Source organism: Zingiber officinale, chromosome 4A, assembly GCF_018446385.1.
Source record: "Zingiber officinale cultivar Zhangliang chromosome 4A, Zo_v1.1, whole genome shotgun sequence".
Taxonomy (NCBI): domain Eukaryota; kingdom Viridiplantae; phylum Streptophyta; class Magnoliopsida; order Zingiberales; family Zingiberaceae; genus Zingiber; species Zingiber officinale.
Genome location: NC_055992.1, coordinates 26743219 through 26764798, shown reverse-complemented (window position 1 = coordinate 26764798; position 21580 = coordinate 26743219). Strand labels below are relative to the sequence as shown.

At 36.9% G+C, this 21580-nt stretch overlaps 1 protein-coding gene across 1 annotated transcript; it reads left to right on the top strand.

Annotated features, from left to right (window-relative positions):
• Nucleotides 1-19987: 19987 nt before the first annotated feature.
• LOC121972313 lies at nt 19988-20542 on the top strand. The gene has a single exon (XM_042523997.1). The coding sequence runs from the start codon at nt 19988-19990 to the stop codon at nt 20540-20542; it is 555 nt and encodes a 184-aa protein (XP_042379931.1).
• Nucleotides 20543-21580: the final 1038 nt, after the last annotated feature.

The window sequence follows — 21580 nt, the reverse complement described above, 5'->3', positions numbered from 1 at the left end:
CTAAATCGCCTAAGAATTAATATAAATGTGATTTTGACCTATCTACCAACCATTGGAAAATACCTATAGTTAAACTCGATCCAATTGAGTTAACTAGTTACTCAATCTAATTGAGTTGTACTCACCCATGCATTGATAGGCGGGACCAAAATTGTCCCTCCGCACTCTACCAAGATAATATGCGTTGCTCTGCTTTGGCAGATTCAACAACAACATGTGATCGAGGTAGTGATGGATATCACGGCATGGTAGGCATTTCGAGTTGATGTGATTGAGATCTAATCTAATCGACGATGTGTATCATATACGCGATTTAGATCTAATCTAATCGTTAAGGCACTAATTAATTACTAATCTAGCATGCATCATATACACACACAAGCAATTAATTAAATTTTTATGATTAGTCATGGACCTACTATGATCTTCTCAAGCTAATGAGAAGATCGGTTGGTCAACCTAGGGTCAATAGCTTCTCCAAGCTCCTCCCTTTGACCGCCATGTGTTGCTCGCACCCTCCTCGTAATTCCTCATCGAATGGACCTTCCACCGCCTCATTTTGTACATTACAAAAAGGTGAAACTCGAGTTACATTCGAGTCTAAAACTATTTTACAACAGGAATATAAATAGAAGGGCAAGACGCGCAGGTCGCGAATCAAGTACAACACGCACAAACACACAAAATGGCGCGCATGCCATAATATGAATTACAACACATATTTCCAATCAAATTGGGTTCTTTGGGCCATGACCAACACAAAATGATACATAATTCTAAATTATGTGATTTCCATGAATTTCTATAATTTTTCTAATATTTTTATGATTTTATGAGTCGCAACTTTCCGGTGGTCCCAATTAGAGATTTTCGGGCGCAATCGCGGAACGAAGCCCCTTGTGAGGTTAGGGGCAGCACCCCTACTCGCGATATAACTATCTCAAGTATTCCTAAGTGATCCTACAGCGCCTTAAGTTGCTGTCCCAAATCATTTTGGGCGAGACCTTGCCGATTCGGAAAGTGTTTCTCAGTAGTCAAAGCCTACAAGTGTTCTAACACTTGTTGCTTCGCTTCTACGAGAAAAATACCCATAAAATACATAAAAAATATAAATTTACAGAAAGTTACAGAACTGATATTTTTCATAAAAATACAAATAAAACACGTACATGCTTCGCACGTGGCTCTGATACCACTGTTGGGGTTTTCGGACCGCAAAAACCATTTTTTGCATTGCGGAAACCCCGAATCTCATGCCACCGGATCCGTGTGAAGTTATAAAACAAAATTTTCTACGTGTACGAGTTTCTCTAACCTAGATCTACACTAGATCTACAAAGAAAAAAAAAATTACCCTTGATGCGAAGCCTTTCGCAAATCCCGCTCGTCCAAGGTTCGCCGGATCTCAAGGTTGTCAAGTGTACAACCCTCTATGTGTATCCACATGAACAAATTGATGGAGAGAACCTCTAAAGATGTGCTAGCAACCTTAGAGGATCAACAATGGTAGAGGAGAGGGAGAGAAGAAAGGTAGAGAGGAAGAAGAAGGAGGTTACCAAAACCAAATGAAACTCACACTTGTGAATTAAGTGGCCGGCCAAATTTTGAGGCTTATAAACCTCCATGGGATTTCAAGAGTCACAACTCTTGATCTCCCTCATGAGGTGGCAGATACATGTGCTAGCCTTGATGATGTGGCACATCATCATTAGTCCACTTAATGTCAACATACAAATGAGGTGGCAATGGTCAAGTCAAGTCAAACTTGACCACTTCTCTCCCATGGTTGATCAAATCTAACCATTGGTTCAAGTCAATTTTAATTTAATGAATCTCTATTCATTGAATTAAATTGGCTCAATGAGTCTAAGTCCAAATTAGACTCATTTAACACATGAACCAAATTGAGTCCAACTCAATTAGTTTACTTTGGATTACTCTTAATCCAATTTCGTTCATCATATGAACCTAATCCTCTAGGTACATCAAATGAACCTAATCTCCATCTAATTGCCCTTTGTGTGTGACCCTATAGGTTCTTGTAACATTGGCAATGCTCCTAAACTCATTTAGAAGCATAAGTAATGAGCGGTATCTAGCAACACATCATTACTACCCAAGTTACAAGAATGTTGAGATCCAACATCACCTTGTGACTACTAATTGTGACCCCTCACAATATATGACAAGTGTCCTTCTATCCTTGACATTTAGATTGATCAATGTGAGGCATAGACCGTGTCATCCTCTAATCAATCTAAATCTTGAATCCCAAGTAGACTCACTCAATCAAATGAACTCAACATCTCATATTTACTCATTTGGGCATGGTCATGCACTTAGTGGTCTCACTCTATCAAGAATAATGATGTTACTCCCGTCATATAGGAGGGATAGATCCCATCTACATCACTCACATCCCTCCGCATAATTTGTTACATACACAGTAATCGCCTTTATAGTCCACCCAGTTACGGGTGACGTTTGACAAAGCCAAAGTATGTAACTCCTTATGTGGGGAACCATGGTGACTTTAGGTCCAAGGACTAATAGTCATACTAATAGCCACATGAGAAAGTATATGACACTCATATAACGATCTATGATACTTTCTCATGGCGGGTCATTCAGTATACATTCTCCAATGCATACCCATGTGTCGACTTGATATCTCTATATCCATGACTTGTGAGATCAAGTCATCGAGTTGACCTACATGCTAGTCTCGTCGAATTAACATTGTCCCTAAATGTTAATACTTGTCTAGGAATGATTAAGAGTAGTGTTCCCTATATCATCTCACTACCGATTCAACCAATCGATTGATATAGGTAAGAACCTTCTACTCAAGGATGCTATTATACTTAGTTATTTGGCACCAATACAAGTATGTATAATAACCATAAACAAATGCCTTTATATATATATAAGAATATGATACAACGAGTCCATACAATAATCATCAAATGATTGACTCTAGGGCTCTAACTAACAGGATACTCCTTACCCAATCTAGACATGCACTTAACCAAACTTTTCTATCATACTATTAGCACAACCTACTCTAATGCCAAATTATAGGATCAAACTCGAGGCTAAAGGGGGATGAATAGCGTTATGAATTTAAAAAATGAGCAAATAATAACTAAAGTAGTTGAATTGATCAGAGTAAGCACAACAAAAATAAATTAAACTTAGACTGATTCAATCAAGTAAGAGAAAGACAATAAAACATGTAATATATTTAGCTAACAACTTAAGTATGCAAGTTGATCAATTAAACTAGAATTATAGATACACAATAGTTATAAAATATGATTCATATTTCTAATTTCTCTTAGGTGGAGAAACCTTATAGAAAAAAATCTAAAAGTTTAAGTGCAATAAAAAAAGGCAATACTAAAATAAATAAAAATGTGCTCTAGGTGTTGTTGATCAGAAAGGAGGCCTAAGTCGCAGCATATTGTAACATAAAAGGTAAAGGAGCACTTAGAGCATGAGCATAAGAGATTAAGAGATGAGTAAGTGAGTTATTATCAAACTCTGTTTCAAAACTCCTTATATATGACTCCTTTGGTAGCCTGGAGCCTTCCTTGTTGCCTATAGAGGTGTTGACGTGGCTACAACTTCTATTCGTAAGATAATGTTAACAAAGCTCTCCGATTACTCGTACACCCTCCAGTTGCTTGGGCAGGGGTCAATCTTCATCTTAACCACCTTATTCGGATTGTTGATAATGCTATCTCCTGGTCGCCTGGAAGATGCTTCTGTCGTCCATATGCTCCTGTCATCCCAACCTAGCCACAACCACTTGGAGCCTCCAAAATCCTTTCCTTGAGAGTTATCACCAGTCAATCACCCTCGAACTATATTCAGTTGCCTAGAACCATCGAACATGCTTCCTTGTAGTTGTTACACGTAATGAGCAGAATATAAAATGTAAAGTTACTAGCACTTACATTGGGTCTAGGCGTTAAACCTTCAGCTAACTTATATACACTGAGTTGCCAAGCCATAATACCAGTTGCTTTCACTTGGACTTATTTGTCAAGCCTTCAACTCCTAGGATACTTCACTTGGACTTGAGTCACCTAGCACACAACTAGGAATTTGTTCACCAAGTCTTAACCACTTGGACTTGATTTACCTAACCTCTAGCTAAGAATTTTATCTACCAAGCCTTAATCACATGAGCTTGATTCACTAGCTTCCAGCTAAGAATTTATCTATCAAGCCTTAATTACTTGGACTCGAATCACTAAAAATTTATCTGTTTGGTCTCAACCAAGACTTAGTTCATGCTTGACTCCTAATCAAGACTTTTGATGCCTAGATCCACTAGGACTTAGTCACTGCCTAGTTCACAATCAGGACTTTAAGACCTGTCAAGTATCCTGCATTTGTAAACTTGACACAACTGATAGATCACAACTAATCTAACTTTAACCTTAGTTATATATCAAAACTCTGAGTTAATACTATGCATCTAACACCAACAATATCACCACCCCTTACTCTCCACACTCCTTAAAAAGATAGCAAAATAGAGAAAATATAGCATCCTTAGTAATGTCATACTTCAACTAATTAAATTCATCAAACCATGATAGATTAAATCTTCTTGACTTGTTATTGAAATATCTAGTTTTGAATTTATGCTTATGGGGTTGACATGAGCCTCTTAGATAATACTTTTTTTGAACTCTTTCACTATATTAGGTTCATAATCCATAATCCTAAATCTGAGCCTAGATCTGATAGAAGATTAATTACATCTGAACTAATATGAAGTTTATCAGAAGACTCTTCAATTTTTTTTTCAACACATGTTTCATAAGTCCTTTTTCAACAGACTGATCAGTACTCCTTTTTTTTTTAAATGATGATAATTCTTGAACATTTGATTTTCTTAAAAAAATATATCTAAACATATTACATATAGTTCTACAAAAAAAAATCAAGGCATATGTCAAGAAATAAGAATACTAAAATCAATCATAAATAATAAAACTAACAAATATTCAATAATCAACCCTCCAAAACAATTGAAAAAATTTAAGATTTCTACTACCAAAATAGATGTAAACTTAAAAACACCAAACTAATAATTAACACATAAAGAACAACAAACAAATAGCACATTGACACCTCTTCCCACACAGTTTTACCATTAATTAGAATCTCGAATCAGAATTTTGTCCCCAAGCTCAACCTCTCGCACTAGCACAATTACTTTGTTCACATTTGGCCAGCCAGTCAAATCAAAGTGATGGAGGTGCCCAAATTGAAATGGCAGAACAAATCAATGACAAGATGAGTTGGTGATGTGCCAAGCTGCTTCCCTGAAATACGACCTAAAGCTAAGCATTTACAAATCCTGTCTCACCACTGCCCCCTATCAAATAAGTTACTTAACAAGGAAAGGAACCAAAAGTCGCAATAGAGTTTGAAATATATGTAAAAAGCCAAGTGTAGCTTGGTGTCATTCATTCATTCCATGGTTGACCACTACAACTTTATTTCTTAAAGGACACATCTAAAATTATAGAATTTTTAAAACGTACATCTCACTTTTGGATTTTCTAAACGACACATTTATTTTTCATTTTTATCCCTTCCGGTAACTACTATAATACTGTATTAAAAAATATATATATTATTATGATGTATGTTGTATTTAAAGAATAATATTATCATCATATTAATTTTAAAAGAACATCACCATAATAATACTGATTTTAGAATTTATATAGCATTATAGTGATATTGATTTTTTAAAAATCTAGTATCATAATTGTATTGTTCACTGAATACAATATTATACTATTATAGTGTTGGATGAGAGGGATAAAATAAAAAATAAATATGCCCTTCCATAAATCTGAAAATTAGATACGTGTTTTTAAAAATTGCATCAATTGCCTTTATTTATTTCCTTCCATAGTTGATGCCACATTTCCTCGTTAATTAATCCAGCACCTTTTTTAATTACCTAAACATATTTCTTCATTGGTCTTTAATTTTTGGATTAGATGCATGCACGTCAAAAGAGGCGGAAAGGGCGAGAAGCTTTAGTAAAAGAAAAGAATAAAAGAAAAATGAAGTAGCTTTTCAGAATCCTCCATTCCTCGAATAAAATTGAAGTTGCATCCTATTCCTCCGCCACCGAAAGTTATCATTTTTTTAATAATTTTTTTTTAAAAATGATAGTAGTTATCTATCGTGACAAATTAATAGCATCTACCTATTGAACCAAATATATATATATATATATATATAGAGTAGTAAAACACTTACTAGAATAAGTATGAAGATCAGTTCGAATCTCTATTGGGATCGAAGGTTATCATTTTTTTAATAAAATAAAAAAAATTATAGAAGCTATATCGATCATAACAAATTAATGGCACCTACCTATTGAAACAAATATATGTATAAATATATATAATAGTTTAAGATTATTTTACAATTTGAGCAGGTGTTAGTTAATAGTCATGGTGATTATATTATTGTCTCATATAATTATTTCCATATAAAATAGCATAGGTTAGCCTGATTGTTTATTTGATTTGATGATAATATGAATTAATTATTTGCTATTTATAGTGTTGTTAGACTGATTGACTTAGCCAATAATATGGTGGTCTTAGGAGATAATATAAAATTAGATTTCTTGTTTTGGTGATGTATAAGGCAACCTTGCGGGTGATTTATTAAGTAAAAGATAATATCTTACATCTCAAGCAATATAGTATTGTCGACCCATGATAAGATATAGATAGGTAAATTACGGAAGGTATTTTTTTCTAATGCAGTGGTTCTTTGTATGAGGGAGGTCAAGCACCCAACAAGATAATTTACACCCGTAAAAAATTAATCTCAAAATTTATTGAAGCAAACATACAATAGATACCAATTATGCCAACGCATGGATACCTTTGTTTGAATCATGTTAGGAGTTATATCAATACTCAATCAAATATCGGCCATGTTGACAAATATTTTAGAAATTTTCAAAAATATATTTCCCACTCTTTGTTTTAGATATCTAAAAATTTGTTTAGTCTAACTACTTGTTCATGCAGAAAAGCCAACAATAAGATTAGTTAAATTACTTTGATCGATCTAAACATGGCAAAAATATAAAAATAGAACTATATTTGGAATTAGTGTCGTCTAAAAAAACATTGAACTCTTTCTTTTATATTCATACAAGAGAAAACCATAAAAATGATTTGATTACATGATTACATCATCTTGATACACATAAACATGTCTAAATTCAATAGTAAAAATAAATTGGTAGGCATTGTCATCTTAGAAAATTGTCAGTGCTCTTAAGTTTATATTTCATTAGTAAAAAAAAAAGGTTATGAAGGTAATTTGGCCAAGTCGGCATGATGACTTTGTAGGATCGAGAAAAAAAATAGAGGTGAGGAGATGAGTAGAGCATGTCATGTTTTCTTGACTTTTGAGAAGTACACAGCGGAAATAATAAATAAAGATAAGTATAATGCTAATACCTTTGTTTTACTTATTTCACAATCCGTGCTGCAAGTCCATGGTCTGTAATCATTGAGTACTTTTGATGGACAATTCACTAATAATCTTTTCCTCTGAACAATGATTGGGAGGCAAAGGTTCAGTGTTTACACGAAAAATCCAAGAGTGAAATAATTTAAAGCAATAATAATACCGACAAGAAAAAGAGTAGAAATTTGATCATCGTTGTCGGAGTAGCATTTCGGTGTTGCATTAGAATTTTGGAACAGTATGAGCATAGCAGTTGATCATAAGTGAGTGGAAAAGTGTTATTCGGAGCTATTGGTTGAAACATTTTTTATAAGATATTCCAAGAGGCTGAACTACCTCAGGCGCCTCCAGCAAGGGTTATTCGATCTGACTCCCTCAATGAGTTATCCAACTCTGGGCACATGGATCCCTTTCTAATGCTTGGACTGTTGAAGTATGATGTGTGTAGATTACATACACTTTTATGCATGCTTTGACGCATATTCACTTGTATTCTTTGAATATGTTCTATGATATTACACTCTTCTTTATTATATTTTCAGCATAATTACTATTTTTGTCAGAGATTTGCTCATGCTTGGTTTTTTCTTGATAGGATGCATTTTTGGAGTGAATTAAGTTAAGTTGTGCTTCAGAGCAATCCTAGAAGAGCAATCAAAGCATGGTCGTGCCTTGTTGCATGATCGTGTCCCCTCACCCGAGAGCAATCAAAGCCTGGTAGTGCCTTGAGACATGACTGTGCCCCTTTACCAGAGAGCATTCTAGGTTAGGCTGTGTGAAATCACATAGTTGTGTCCCCTATCCAGAGTGTATTCATAGGGTGGTCATGTGAAATCACATGGTCGTGCCTCTCCACTTGAGCCCCTTCATACTCTGGTCGTGCCCAGAGTCACAGCCGTGACACGACCCAAGTAGGGGCCATGACTTTAGGGTGTTCTTCTCCTTTCAAAGAGGAGGAAGGTTTTCCCTTTGGGGGAGATTGATTTTGGTCCACATTTTCTCATCATATATTCTCTCGTGATGATTCAAAGTCGTTTTCGCCCTCTCCTTCATCTCCGGAAGCATAGGATTGGATCTGAAGACTTCTCATCGCATTAGCTAAGCTTTCTTCCTTCTTCTTCTTAGATTTGGATTTAAAGCTTGCAATAACATATCTTTGGATACATCTCTGTTTGTTATGGAGTAGATTCATTTGTTCTAAGATTAAGAAAGCAGTTGTGATGTATAACTGATGTAACCTCTTTAAATTTACCAACTTCCTATTTGTATGACATGTTTATTCCTTATATCTATTTGATTAAATGTGTGTATGAAGAATTTGAGCTTAAGTCTCATATTTGATTGGATGATTGCCTATAGAGGGGATAGTATAGATTATATGACCAAGGGGCCATAGTGACTAGGGTATCCCTTTTAACTAGACATCTATAGTATGACCTTGAAAGGGAGGACAATTTTCAACAAGGAAGTATTTAATTAGGTTTAATGGGTTATCTCTAATCCTATATTAATAAGTGTCATGCATAATCTAGTGAATGTATGTCCGAGGGCCCTAGTGACAAGGGTATTCCTTTAACTAGACTTCCTAGGTTACTTCTTCTACTTAGTGACATTGGATACCAATAGGAATAACACTCAAACATGACCTTCACGGGGTAGTATCTATATTTAGTTAGACTTCTTAGGATAAAGGATGGGAGATGGCCAATTCTTAGTATATTAATTAGTGTCACAATGAAACCGAACTCCTAGATGACCAATTTCCTCAACCAATTCTCCTTCCTAACTCTCTTCTCTCCACTTCTCCCTTTCTTTTAGTGCATCAATTCATAACAGTCGATCATTTAGTTAATTCACCATGATAAGTCTCTAGTGCTTAACTTAATCCCTATGGGTTTGATATCTTTTATTACCAATGACGTAACCATATACTTATAGTAGCATAACAAGTTTTTGGTACTGTTGTCGGAGATTGTACATTTAACAATAGTGGAAGAATACTTGAGTTACTCTAAATATTGTTTTTGTCCTTTTAGTGAATATTTCTGTATTTTCTTTTTATACATATCTTGCACTTTCTTATTTTAATTTATGCATTTTTTCTACATTTCGATTCATACATTTTAATTTTTGCTTTTAATTTCTGCATTTGATTTTATAGAATTTAATTTCTACACTTTCAATTTCTAAATTTGATTTGATTAAGTCTTGCTCTTGTATATGTAGATCAAGCCTTGTAGGAGATTTATTGTCTCTTAATCCTGAAATCGATAGGACTTTCTAAAGTAGAAAATGTTAGAGTGTATACTAAAAACCTAGATTTTTGTAAACATTTATTTTTGAAATAAAGAATCACATTGGTCAAATGTCTACATGTTAAGTGTAGTTGTTTAATTAATTTATATTGTAGATAACATGATGTGTGATGTCACACACAGAAGATCATGTTATCAATTCCTTATAAATTATAAACAGTAGCTCACGACTAAGATGGAAAGGAACAAACCATTGGAATAGTCGTAGTATAATTTGGTATTAGTTTATCTTAATTATAAAATTACACTAGTACACTCAGAGTCTATTGAGCTGGATCATTTAACGTAAGTTCTTTTTATACTGACTAAAAGAACAAGACCTTTGTTATTATGGAAGTGTGTGCTCTTAATCATAATATAATAACAAGCACATATATCTAGTATTTATTTCTTTGACTTATCAAAGGGTATGATTTAGTTCGATAAATCAATAGGTCCGATAAATTGGGAAATGATATTATTTATAGTGTGTGTTGTTGATTATAGAAGGAAACTGTGTCCTAGTAATCTAGGTTGATGATGTCCCCAAGAGGAGCTAATAAGGATTGTCATGTAAACCCTGCAGGTGGACTTAGTCCGACATGACGATAAGGTTGAGTGGTACTACTCTTGGAGTTAGATATTAATTAAGTGAGTTGTCAGTAACTCATTTAATTAGTGGACATTCTATATCTTAAACACAGGGAGACTAACACACTCATGATAAGAAGGAGCTCAAAATGTAATTTGGGATTGGTGTGGTAGTTTAATAATAATTCTTTAGTGGTATGAATTATTATTGATGAAATTAGGTTGGGTGTTCGGGGCGAACACGGGAAGCTTAATTTCATTAGGAGGCCAAAACCAATTCCTCCTCTAGGTCCCTATCGTAGCCTCTTATTTATAAAGTATTATACCCACCCATACTCACCTTCTTACCCACCTTAAGGTGACCGGCTAAGCCTAGCTTGGAGCCCAAGCTAGGGCCGGCCAAACCAAGGTGAGTTGGTTTCATTAGGTGGTCGGCCCTAGCTTGAACCCAAGCTTGGTGTGGCCGGCCACAATAAATTAAAAGGTTTTTATTTTTTAAAATCTTTCTTATGTGGAAGCCATGGTTTTAAAAGAGAGTTTAAAATTTAAATATTTTCTTTTATAATTTTCTACAAAAGATTAAGTGAAAGGTTTGATATCTTTCCATATTTGTAGTTAAAAGGAAGATTTTAATTTTTGATAAAACTTTCCTTTTTTGTAACCATCCTCATGATTTAAAAGAGAGTTTTAAAATTAAATCTTTCCTTTCATAGTTTCTACAAAAGATTAAGATACGATTTGATATCTTTCCTTATTTGTAGATTGAAAGGAAGATTTTAATTATAGAGACAACTTTCTTTTTGTAAATTATCCACATGTTTGAATAGAGAGATTTTAATTTATAAAAGTTTCCTTTTATGACAAACCATGAAGGGAATTTTCAAAAGATAAATTTTTATTTAAAAATTTCCGGAAACAAATTAGGAAGTTTTAATTTTGTGTTTAAAACTTTCCTTGTTTGGAGGGATTAAGGTGACCGGCCATATATAGTTTGAAAAGGAAATTTTATTAAACTTTCCTTTCATTGGCAAGAGAATAAGGAACTTTTAATAAAACTTTCCTTATTTGCCAAGACCAAGGAATATAAAAGAGAGGGTAGAGGTGCCTCACCTCATAACAATATCTCTTCTATTTTTCCTCTCTTCCTTGGTTGGTGGCCGGCCCCTCTCGTCCTCTCCCTCTCCTATTCTTCTTCCTTGGCTGGCGGTATCTTCATCTCAAGGAGCTTGGTTGGTGGCCGGATCTTGTTAAAGGAAGAAGGAGAGATAGGAGGTCTTGTTTCTTAGCATCCCTTAGAGCTTAGTGGTGGCCGAACCTCATCTTCTCTTGGAGTTCTTGTGGTGGCCGAAACTTGCTTGGAGAAGAAGGAAGATTGGGTGGTTCTCATCTCGGTAGATCGTCATCCACATGACGTCCGAGATAACAAGAGGAATACGATAGAAGATCTGGAGGTTGTTGCTTACAAAGAAAGGTATAACTAGTAATTCTATTCCGCATGATACTAGTTTTCTTTGTATATATTTTGAAATACCAAACACAAGAGGAATATGATTCTAAGTTTCGAATTTGTGATTCGAGTTCATTTTTTTTTATTTTTTCGAACATGTGATTCAATTGTTCTTTTTGGTTAAACCTAGGGTTACTATAAGGAAATTAAATATTAAATTTCGTTGAAAGACTTTGTCTAGGAAATGGTGGATGCTCTCATACCCAAGAAGGCCTAGTGCCTCGCCATGTTTAACCTGGAAGCCGATCTCTTAAATTAATATTTAATTGAATTTGTAACATGGGTGGATTTGGATCTATAATGTTAAGTATCATTTGCGATCCAAGTCTAAACCTCTAAGAATAGATAAGTTAAATTTAGAATCAATAATGTTAAGTTCTGTTTACGATTCCTAATTTAATTTCTAAAGAACACAATAGGTTGTTAGGAATGGTTCAAGACTTGTACAAAATTTTTGTACAGGGGAACCTGTACGATATTCCATATCAACCAACAATTGGTATTAGAGATAGGGTTTGCCTCTGTGTTTGGTTATCAGTTTAATTATGCACATGTTATATATAATTTAGGCAGGATAATAGTAGGATGTGCTAACTCTGTGGTTGCAGGCTCCAACTATTATAGCTTATACATATTGTGTGTGATTGGACCCTTGGACATGTCAAGGGCATTTTTGTGTGTGCATGATTATATGTATTAAATACAGCAAGAGCTGTATTAGTTTTAGGACTTTACATTTTTTGTTTCGATCTATATTACATGTACATTCCTTTGTGGAATATAGGATCGATAAATGTAAAATTCTATTTTTGTCACGGATCGTATCCTTACAAGGTGTGGTACTTATTGAGGACCAGAGACGTAGCGGACAAAGAAGAAAGATAGATGTGGCAACTAGACCCGATTGCTGTGGCTAAAGATGGCAGCAGCTAGGGTTGGCAGCACACGGAGGACAATGATGGAAAATGCCATAATAGTTGGAAAAGTATTTTTCCATATTTGTTGCTTTGTTTGCTGTGATGTGTGCTTGCATAGTTAAAATTCCTCACCTTAAATAACAAAGTGGGAGAGGGATTAGTAGATAAATTCCACGGTCTCCATTACTAGTTTGTAAGTGATGCGACAAACTTGCGTGTTGGCTCTAAGTGTCTCCCTCTCCATCGGATGAGTTTGTTTGCAGATCACTAGATCAAACTTCCTTTATGGATAGTTATGGAAAATTATTTAGGAGCGTGTGATCTTCTCCATCTGAAGGGGTACAATCCTATTTAATGGACTAAGTATCAAGTAATGGTATACACTTAGGCACATTTAATAGTATCCTCCCCATCAGAGTCACTACTATTATTTGTGCAACCGAAGGAAAAACCGACTATTAATTTTATTTGTCATAAAGTTAGGTTGACAAGAATAAAATTAATGGGTAAAACCTCCTCTTACAAATGTTTGATTTTGTATACGTCCACACTATCGTGGCATGCAAAGTTCACGGTGCTTGAGGTGTTGGTAAATTTAAATAGTATTTTTTGAGGAATCAATATTATTCTAAATTTAGAATCTTGACCAAAAGTATATTTTGTGATTCTTAGGATGACTTTCAACCCACTGGCTATTATTCTAAAAGAGAACAAACTTACTGGTCCAAACTATATAGATTGGAAAAGAAACCTGGACATTATCCTAACTGCTGAAGGCTATAAGTTTGTACTATTAGAGACCTGCCCTGAAGTGCCTAATAATGATTCTAGTAAAGAGGAGATTGAGTATCATAAGAAATGGATAAAGGCAGATGAGATGGCGCGGTGTTACATCTTGGCTTCAATGTCAAATGTGCTGCAACATCAGCATCAGGACTTGCCAACTGCTTATGATATGATGAACATTCTCAAGGAACTCTTCAAACACCAGAATCGGGCTGCTAGGCAAGAGACAATGAGAAAGTTAATGACAACCACCATGTCAGAGGGGACACCCATAAGGGATCATATCCTCAAGATGATGGCTTATTTGAACGAAATACAGATCCTTGGAGCTAAAATCGATGGGGAACCCAGATCGATATTATTCTCCAAACGCTACCCAGAAGTTTTGAGCAATTCCGCATGGATCAGATCCCTTATGCCTCAGCCATAGGATCTATTATGTACGCCATGATATGTACTCGACCTGATGTCTCGTATGCTTTGAGCATGACGAGCAGATACCAGTCAGATCTAGGTGAAAGTCACTGGATAGCGGTCAAGAATATTCTTAAGTACTTAAGAAGGACTAAAAAATATTTCTTGATATATGGAGGCAATGATGAGCTAGCTATAAAGGGTTACAGTGATGCCAGCTTCCAGACCGATCAGGATGATTATCGATCGCAGTCAGAGTTCATATTTTGCATAAATGGTGGTGATATGAGCTGGAAGAGTTCGAAGCAGGACACAGTAGCTGATTCTACGACAGAGGCCGAGTACATTGCTGCATCAGAGGCAGCAAAGGAGGCAGTTTGGATCCGCAAGTTCATCACTAAACTTGGGGTGGTTCCTAGTATCGCTGACCCCATTGAGCTCTATTGTGACAACAATGGAGCTATAGCACAAGCGAAGGAACCTCACTCACACTAGCAGACCAAACATATACTACGGCGCTTCCATCTCATTCGAGAGATTATCGAGAGAGGAGATGTGAAGATATGTAGAGTACCTACAGAGGCTAACATCGCAGATCCCTTGACCAAGGCTTTGGCACAGAGGAAGCATGATGGTCACACTAGGTCATTTGGGCTTAGAGCCTACACTGATTGGCACTAGTGCTAGTGGGAGATTGTTAGTTAGAGCCTTAGAGCCAATCATTTGATGATTGTATTATGGACTTGTTGTATCATATTCTTATATAAATAAAGGCATTTGTTTTTGGTTATTATACTTACTTGTATTGGTGCCAAATAAACTAAGTATAATAGAGTCCTTGAGTAGAAGGTTCTCACCTATATCAATCGGTTAGTTGAACCGATAGTGAGATGATATAGGGAACACTACTCTTAATCATTCCTAATCGAGTATTAACATTCAGGGATAATGTTAATGCAATAAGACTAGCATGTAGGTCAACTCGATGACTTGATCTCATAAGTCATGGATATAGAGATATCAAGTTGACACATGGGTATGCATTGGAGAATGTATACTGAATGACCCGCCATGAGAAAGTATCATGGATTGTTATATGAGTGTCATATACTTTCTCATGTGGATATTAGTATGACTACTAGTCCTTAGACCTGAAGTCACCATGGATCCCTACATAAGGAGTTATGTACTTTGGTTTCGTCAAACGTCACCCGTAACTGGGTGGACTATAAAGGCGATTACTGGGTATGTAACGAATTATGCAGAGGGATGTGAGTGATGTAGATGGGATCTATCCCTCCTATATGACGGGAGTGACATCGATATTCTTGATAGAGTGAGACCACGAAGTGCATGGCCATGCCCAAATGAGCCAATATGAGATATTGAGCTCATTTGATTTAGTGAGTCTACTTGGAGTTCAAGATTTAGATTGATTAGAGGATGACATGGTCTATGCCTCATATTTAGCAATCTAGATGTCTAGGATGGAAGGACACTTGTCATATATTGTACGGAGTCACAATTAGTAGTCACAAGGTGATGTTGGATCTCAACATTCTTGTAACTTGGGTAGTAATGATGTATTGCTAGATACCGCTTATTACTTATACTCCTAAATGGGTTTAGGGACATTGCCAACGTTACAAGAACCTATAGGGTCACACACTAAGGACAATTAAATGGAGATTAGGTTCACATGGTGAACCAAGAGGATTAGATTCATTTGATGAATCAAATTGGATTAAGAGTAATCCTAATTGGGCTAATTGAGTTGGACTCAAGTTGATTCATGTGTTCAATGAGTCTAATTTAGATTATAACTCATTGAATCAATTTAATTAAATGAATTAGATTCATTATATTAAATTGGCTTGAATTAAATGGTTGGATTAGATCAACCAAGAGAGAGATTAAGTCAAGTTTGACTTGACTTGAGAGGAAGATGAAGAGTCAAGTTTGACTTGACTTTATGCCACCTCATTGGTGAGTTGGCATTGAGTGGGCCAATGATGATGCTCCACATCATCATGGTTGCTTAAGTGGGAAGCCACCTCATGGGAGTTACCAAGAGTTGTGACTCTTGGTATCCCATGGAGGTTACAAACCACATAAGTGTGGCCGGCTACTTTATTGGATTGAATGAGTTTCATTTTTGCAAGTGTAACTCTCATCTTCTTCCTTCTAGTGCTCTCTCTTCTTGCTCTTCCTTTCCTCATCTTGCCGAACCCTACTAAGGCGCTAGCACACTTTAGTTTGGTGATCTCCTTCTTGTGTTCGTGTGGATACTTCTAGAGGGTTGTCTACTTTGACAATCTTGAGATCCTGCACCATTGGACGAGCAGGATTCGCGAAAGGCACACATCAAGGGTAAAAATCATACTCTAATGTAGATCTAGAGTTTGTAAACTCGTACTCATAATGTTTCCGTAATTTTATTCTTCGCACGGATCCGGTGGCGGGGCTTTCGGGGTTTCCGCGACGCGAAAAAGGGATTTTCGCGGCCCGAAAAACCAAACAGTGGTATCAGAGCCACGTGCAAAGACTTGTACGAGTTTAGTTTGATTTTTATGAAAAATATAGCTTCTGTGATTTTCTGTAAATTTAAGTTTTTATGGATTTTTATGAGTAATTTTCTCGTAGAAGCGAAGCACAAGTGTTTATACACTTGTAGGCTTCGACTACTGAGAAGATTTTTCAGAAACGACAAGGTTTCGCCCCAAATCCTTTTGGGACAGCAGACTAAGGCGCTGTAGGATCGCTTAGGGACACTCGCGATGGTTAGATCGCGGGTAGGGGCGCTTCCCCTGGCCCCGCAAGGGGATTCGTTCCGCGATTGCGCCCGAAAACCGCTAAACGGGACCGCCGGGAAATTTTACTCGTAAAAATTGTAAAAAATAATATTAAAATTATAGAAAATTATGTAAATTAAATAATTTAGAATTATGTATAATTTGTGATGGTCATGGCCCAAAACGACCCAATCTGATTGGTAATATGTTGTAATTCATATTACGGCCTGCGCGCCATCATTTGTGTTGTGTGTGTTGTACATTTGATTCGCGACCTGAGCGTCGTGCCTTTCTCTATTATTTATTCTTGTTGTAAATTAGTTTAGACTCGAATGTAACTCGAGTTTCAAAATTGTAATGTACAAAATTGGAGCCGTGGAAGGTCCACTCGAGACGGAGTTATGAGGAGGGCGCGAGCAACACAAGGTGGTCAAGGGAAGGAGCTTGAGAAGCTGTTGACCCTAGGTTGACCATCCGATCTTCTCATTGGCTTGAGAAGATCATAGTAGGGTCATGACTAATCACAAATTAATTTAATTAATTGCTTGTGTATATGTGATGCATGATTAAGTAATTAATTAGTGCCTAACGATTAGATTAGATCTAAGTCGTGCACATGATGCACCCCACGATTAGATTAGATCTAAATTGAGTATATGATACACATCATCGTTTAGATTAGATATAAATCACGTCAACTCTAATGCCTACCGTGCCGTGATTGCTATCACTACCTCGATCACATGTGTTGTTGAATCTGCCAAAGCAGAGCAACACATATTATCTTGGTAGGGTACGGAGGGACAATCTTGGTCCCGCTTATCAACTCATGGGCGAATACAAACTCAATTAGATTGAGTATTCCTAGTTAACTCGGTTGGATCGAGTACAACTATAGGCATTCTTCCAATGGTTGGAAAGATAGGACATAAATCACATTTATATTAATTCTTAGGCGTATTAGCCAAAGCTAACTCAAGTTTTAATATAACTACGGATAATGATCCTATAAACAAGAGTTGCATAGAGATGTAATTGGTAACTCGTTACCTACCCATCATACTAAATCTTGGGTGTATTAGCCAAAGCTAACTCAAGGGTTAGTATGATGTGGATCTTGTCCCACATGAATTATAGAATTCAGTGGGAGCATCATTTAGTTAAAGGCCTAATTAAATGATTTAAAAGAATATGATATTTATTTTCTTCATTTTTCTGTTGTAGATAACCATGACGTCGAATATGAACACCTTCTCTCTGCGTTCTATCCTTGAGAAGGACAAGCTCAACGGAGCAAATTTCCTGGACTGGTACAGGAACTTGAGAATAGTTCTCACCCAGGAACGTAAACTGTAGGTTCTGGAGTAGCCCATTCCGGAGGCTCCTCCTGCCAATGCCACGTGAGTAGACAAAGATGCTTACAAGAAGCATCAAGATGACGCATTAGATGTGTCATGTCTAATGCTCGCGATCATGAACTCTGAGCTTCAGAAGCAACACGAGTTAATGGGCGCTTACGATATGATTGAACATCTTCGTCAACTGTATCAAGGACAAGCGAGGCATGAGAGATTTGAGATCTCAAGGGCACTGTTTCAGTGTAAGATGTCAGTTGGGCTCCCGTAGGCCCATATGTACTCAAAATGATTGGGTACATAGAAAACCTACAGAGGTTGGGATTCCTGCTTGGCCAAGAGCTGGCCACTGACCTGATCTTGCAATCCTTGCCGGATAGCTATAGTCAGTTCGTTCTAAACTATAATATGAACAAAATTGACTAGCCACTGTCCGAGCTGCTTAGCATGTTAAGAACTACTGAGCTGAACCTTAAGAAGGCAAAGCCTCACTCTGTTCTGATGGTTCAGAAACATAAGGGCAAGGGAAAGCCCAAAGGCAAAGGAAAGTCTCAAGCCAAGGGCAAAGGCAAGGCACTTAAGCCTAAAGGAGGGGTCGCCAAGGATGCTACCTGCTTCCACTACGGTCAGACCGGGCACTGGAAGAGGAACTGCAAAGTGTACCTAGAAGATCTTAAGAAGAAGTGAAGTGAGACTTCCACTTCAGGTATATATGTTATAGAAGTCAATCTATTTATTTCTTCATCATGGGTATTAGATACCGGATGTGCATCTCACATTTATACTAATGTGCAGGCGTTGAGAAATAGCAGGGCATTGGCGAAGGGCGAGGTGGACCTACGAGTAGGCAATGGAGCACGGGTTGCTGCTGTTGCTGTAGGAACTTATCATCTATCTCTGCCCTCTAGGCTTGTATTAGAATTAGATGAATGTTGTTATGTGTCTGCATTAACAAAGAACATAATTTCAGTTTCTTGTTTGGACAAGAAAGGTTTCTCTTTTATAATTAAGGACAAATGTTGTTCTGTTTATTTAAAAGATATGTTCTATTGTAGTGCACCTATGATGAACGGACTCTACATTCTAGACCTTGAAAGCCCTATCTATAACATAAATACCAAGAGGTTCAAGTCAAATGACCTGAACCAAACCTATCTCTGGCACTGTCGCTTAGGTCATATAAATGACAAGCGCTTATCCCAGCTCCCACTACAAGAAAAACCCTCATAGACATCGGTGGAACAACAACGGTTTTAAGCAAACACCGATGTCTTTGAGTATTTTACTCCAGTTTTTCCAAAAACTGATGTCTATGAGCGCTGATTTTCGCTTATAGACATCGATTTTTTAGCCGATGTCTATGAGCGCCTTTTTTTCGTTAATAGACACCGATTTTAACAACGATTTTTAAAACCCAGTGTCTATGGTAAATAAAATAATTTAATTTTTTCACCCATACTTAGCCAAAATTTACAACACTTCCCTCCAAACCTAAACCTATATCGCGCCGTCCTTCCCCTTGCTAAATTGACGCCCCTTCCTCTCCCGATCAAGATCAACACACGACTCCCTTGTGAGGTCTGTGGAAAACGACCACATCCATATCCTCTTTCCCCTTCTCTTCTCCTCTCCCTTCCGTCTTTGCCCTCTCGCGGGTTGCTCCATCTCTTAGGGTTTCTTCTCCTCATGCTTTCTAGTTTCTGGTTTCTTCGTCTTTTCCTCATGCTTCATGGTGCTTAGGGTTTCTGCTCCTTCGTCGTTTGCACATTTTGCACCTCGCCTAGGGATCTTTCCAATGATGACGTCCTCAACCTCTTCCGCTCTCATTCTCGCCATCATCCTTCTGCTTGTCGCCCCCTTGTCACCTGGGAACTGCGCATCGACTGGAGAAGGTAACGCTCTCTTCTTCTCTTTCGGTGGGTCGGAGAAAAATCGGAGCTTCGCCACAGAGTTTCCCCTCTATGGCGATGCTGAGACGAATAGCTCGGAGGTGAGGGTGACGCGTGCGGCGAACGAGAGCTCCGGGCTTATGATTTACTGGAAACCAGTCAGATTCTTCGGCACCAAGCCCGGGTTCTCTTCTTCCTTCTCGTTCTCTGTTTCGCTCGGCAATGGCGGAGGCCTAGCTTTCTTTTTATCTCCGGTCAACGTTCCCTTGGAACCGGCGAATGGCGACTTGTCTAGGTTATCGACCAGTGTCGTTGCAGTGAAGTTCGTGACGACATCAAGCCTCGTCGAAGTCGATGTTGGTGGAGAACTTTTGACAAAAAGCAGTAATCTTTCCGACGATGGTTTGCTTCTCATCCTCAGCAGAGGAGAAAAATTGCATTCTTGGATTAATTACGACGGATAATCGAAGAGAATAGAGGTCAGGCTTTGCCAGGACAAGGATCCGAAGGAAGCAGCCCCTTCAATCTCTCACTCTATCGATTTGTCTTACATGTTGTGGAGGGAGGCGTCCTGGGTGGGTTTATCTTCCTGGAGTGGCAATTCTATGAAACATAACACAGATATCAATTTTATTCTTTAGTTGACTACTTAATGATCAATTTTCTAGGTTATTTATGGGGACACTAACTCTGTTATGGTACAATTCGGTGTGCCTTCTGTAGAGGAAGCAATGAAGTTAGGAAGAGAAGCATCAGAATATATTACAGGAACTTTCATAAAGGTATCCGAGGGTTGAGACATGATTATTTGAGTTGTGGATGTCTTAAATCATGTGTTTCTTTAAATTTCTATTACTTAGTGTATTATCAGCTAGATATCCTAGCTGACATTGTAAACTAAGGGTATTATAGCTAGATATCCTAGCTGACATTTTTAGTCTTCATTTTAAATCACGTTTTATTTTCTTTCTTTATTTATTTACTATGAGGCAAATTTGTCATCCAAGAATATATAGTGCATATTCTCAAATTTTGTTTTTAGTCTCTGTCCTAATTTTTTTTAAACATTTTTTGAAGCCCATTAGGCTTGAATTTGAAAAGGTCTATTATCCCTATTTGCTAATAAGCAAGAAGAGATATGCTGGATTATACTGGACAAAGCCTGATAGTTTTGACAAAATGGACACAAAAGGTAAGTATTTGAACTATTTAATAGTTATTGAAAAAACATGATTTAGTGGCATTCAATTTCTTAACAACAGGCATTGAGACAGTCAGAAGAAACAACTGTTTGTTGGTAAATCTGGTAAACGAATGCATACACAAGATACTAATTGACCAAGATATTCCTGGCGTAGTTCAATATGTGAAGAACACAATTTCAGATCTTTTAATGAACCGTGTGGATTTGTCTCTTTTGGTTATAACAAAGGCAATTTCCAACTGCAGACAACATTACCATCTCGGTGATATAAGATCATATTTTAACATTTGTGTATGAA

What these genes read in the sequence shown, in the direction of transcription:
- LOC121972313 (XM_042523997.1), top strand. Translation starts at nt 19,988, where the DNA reads ATGACGTCCTCAACCTCTTCCGCTCTCATTCTCGCCATCATCCTTCTG.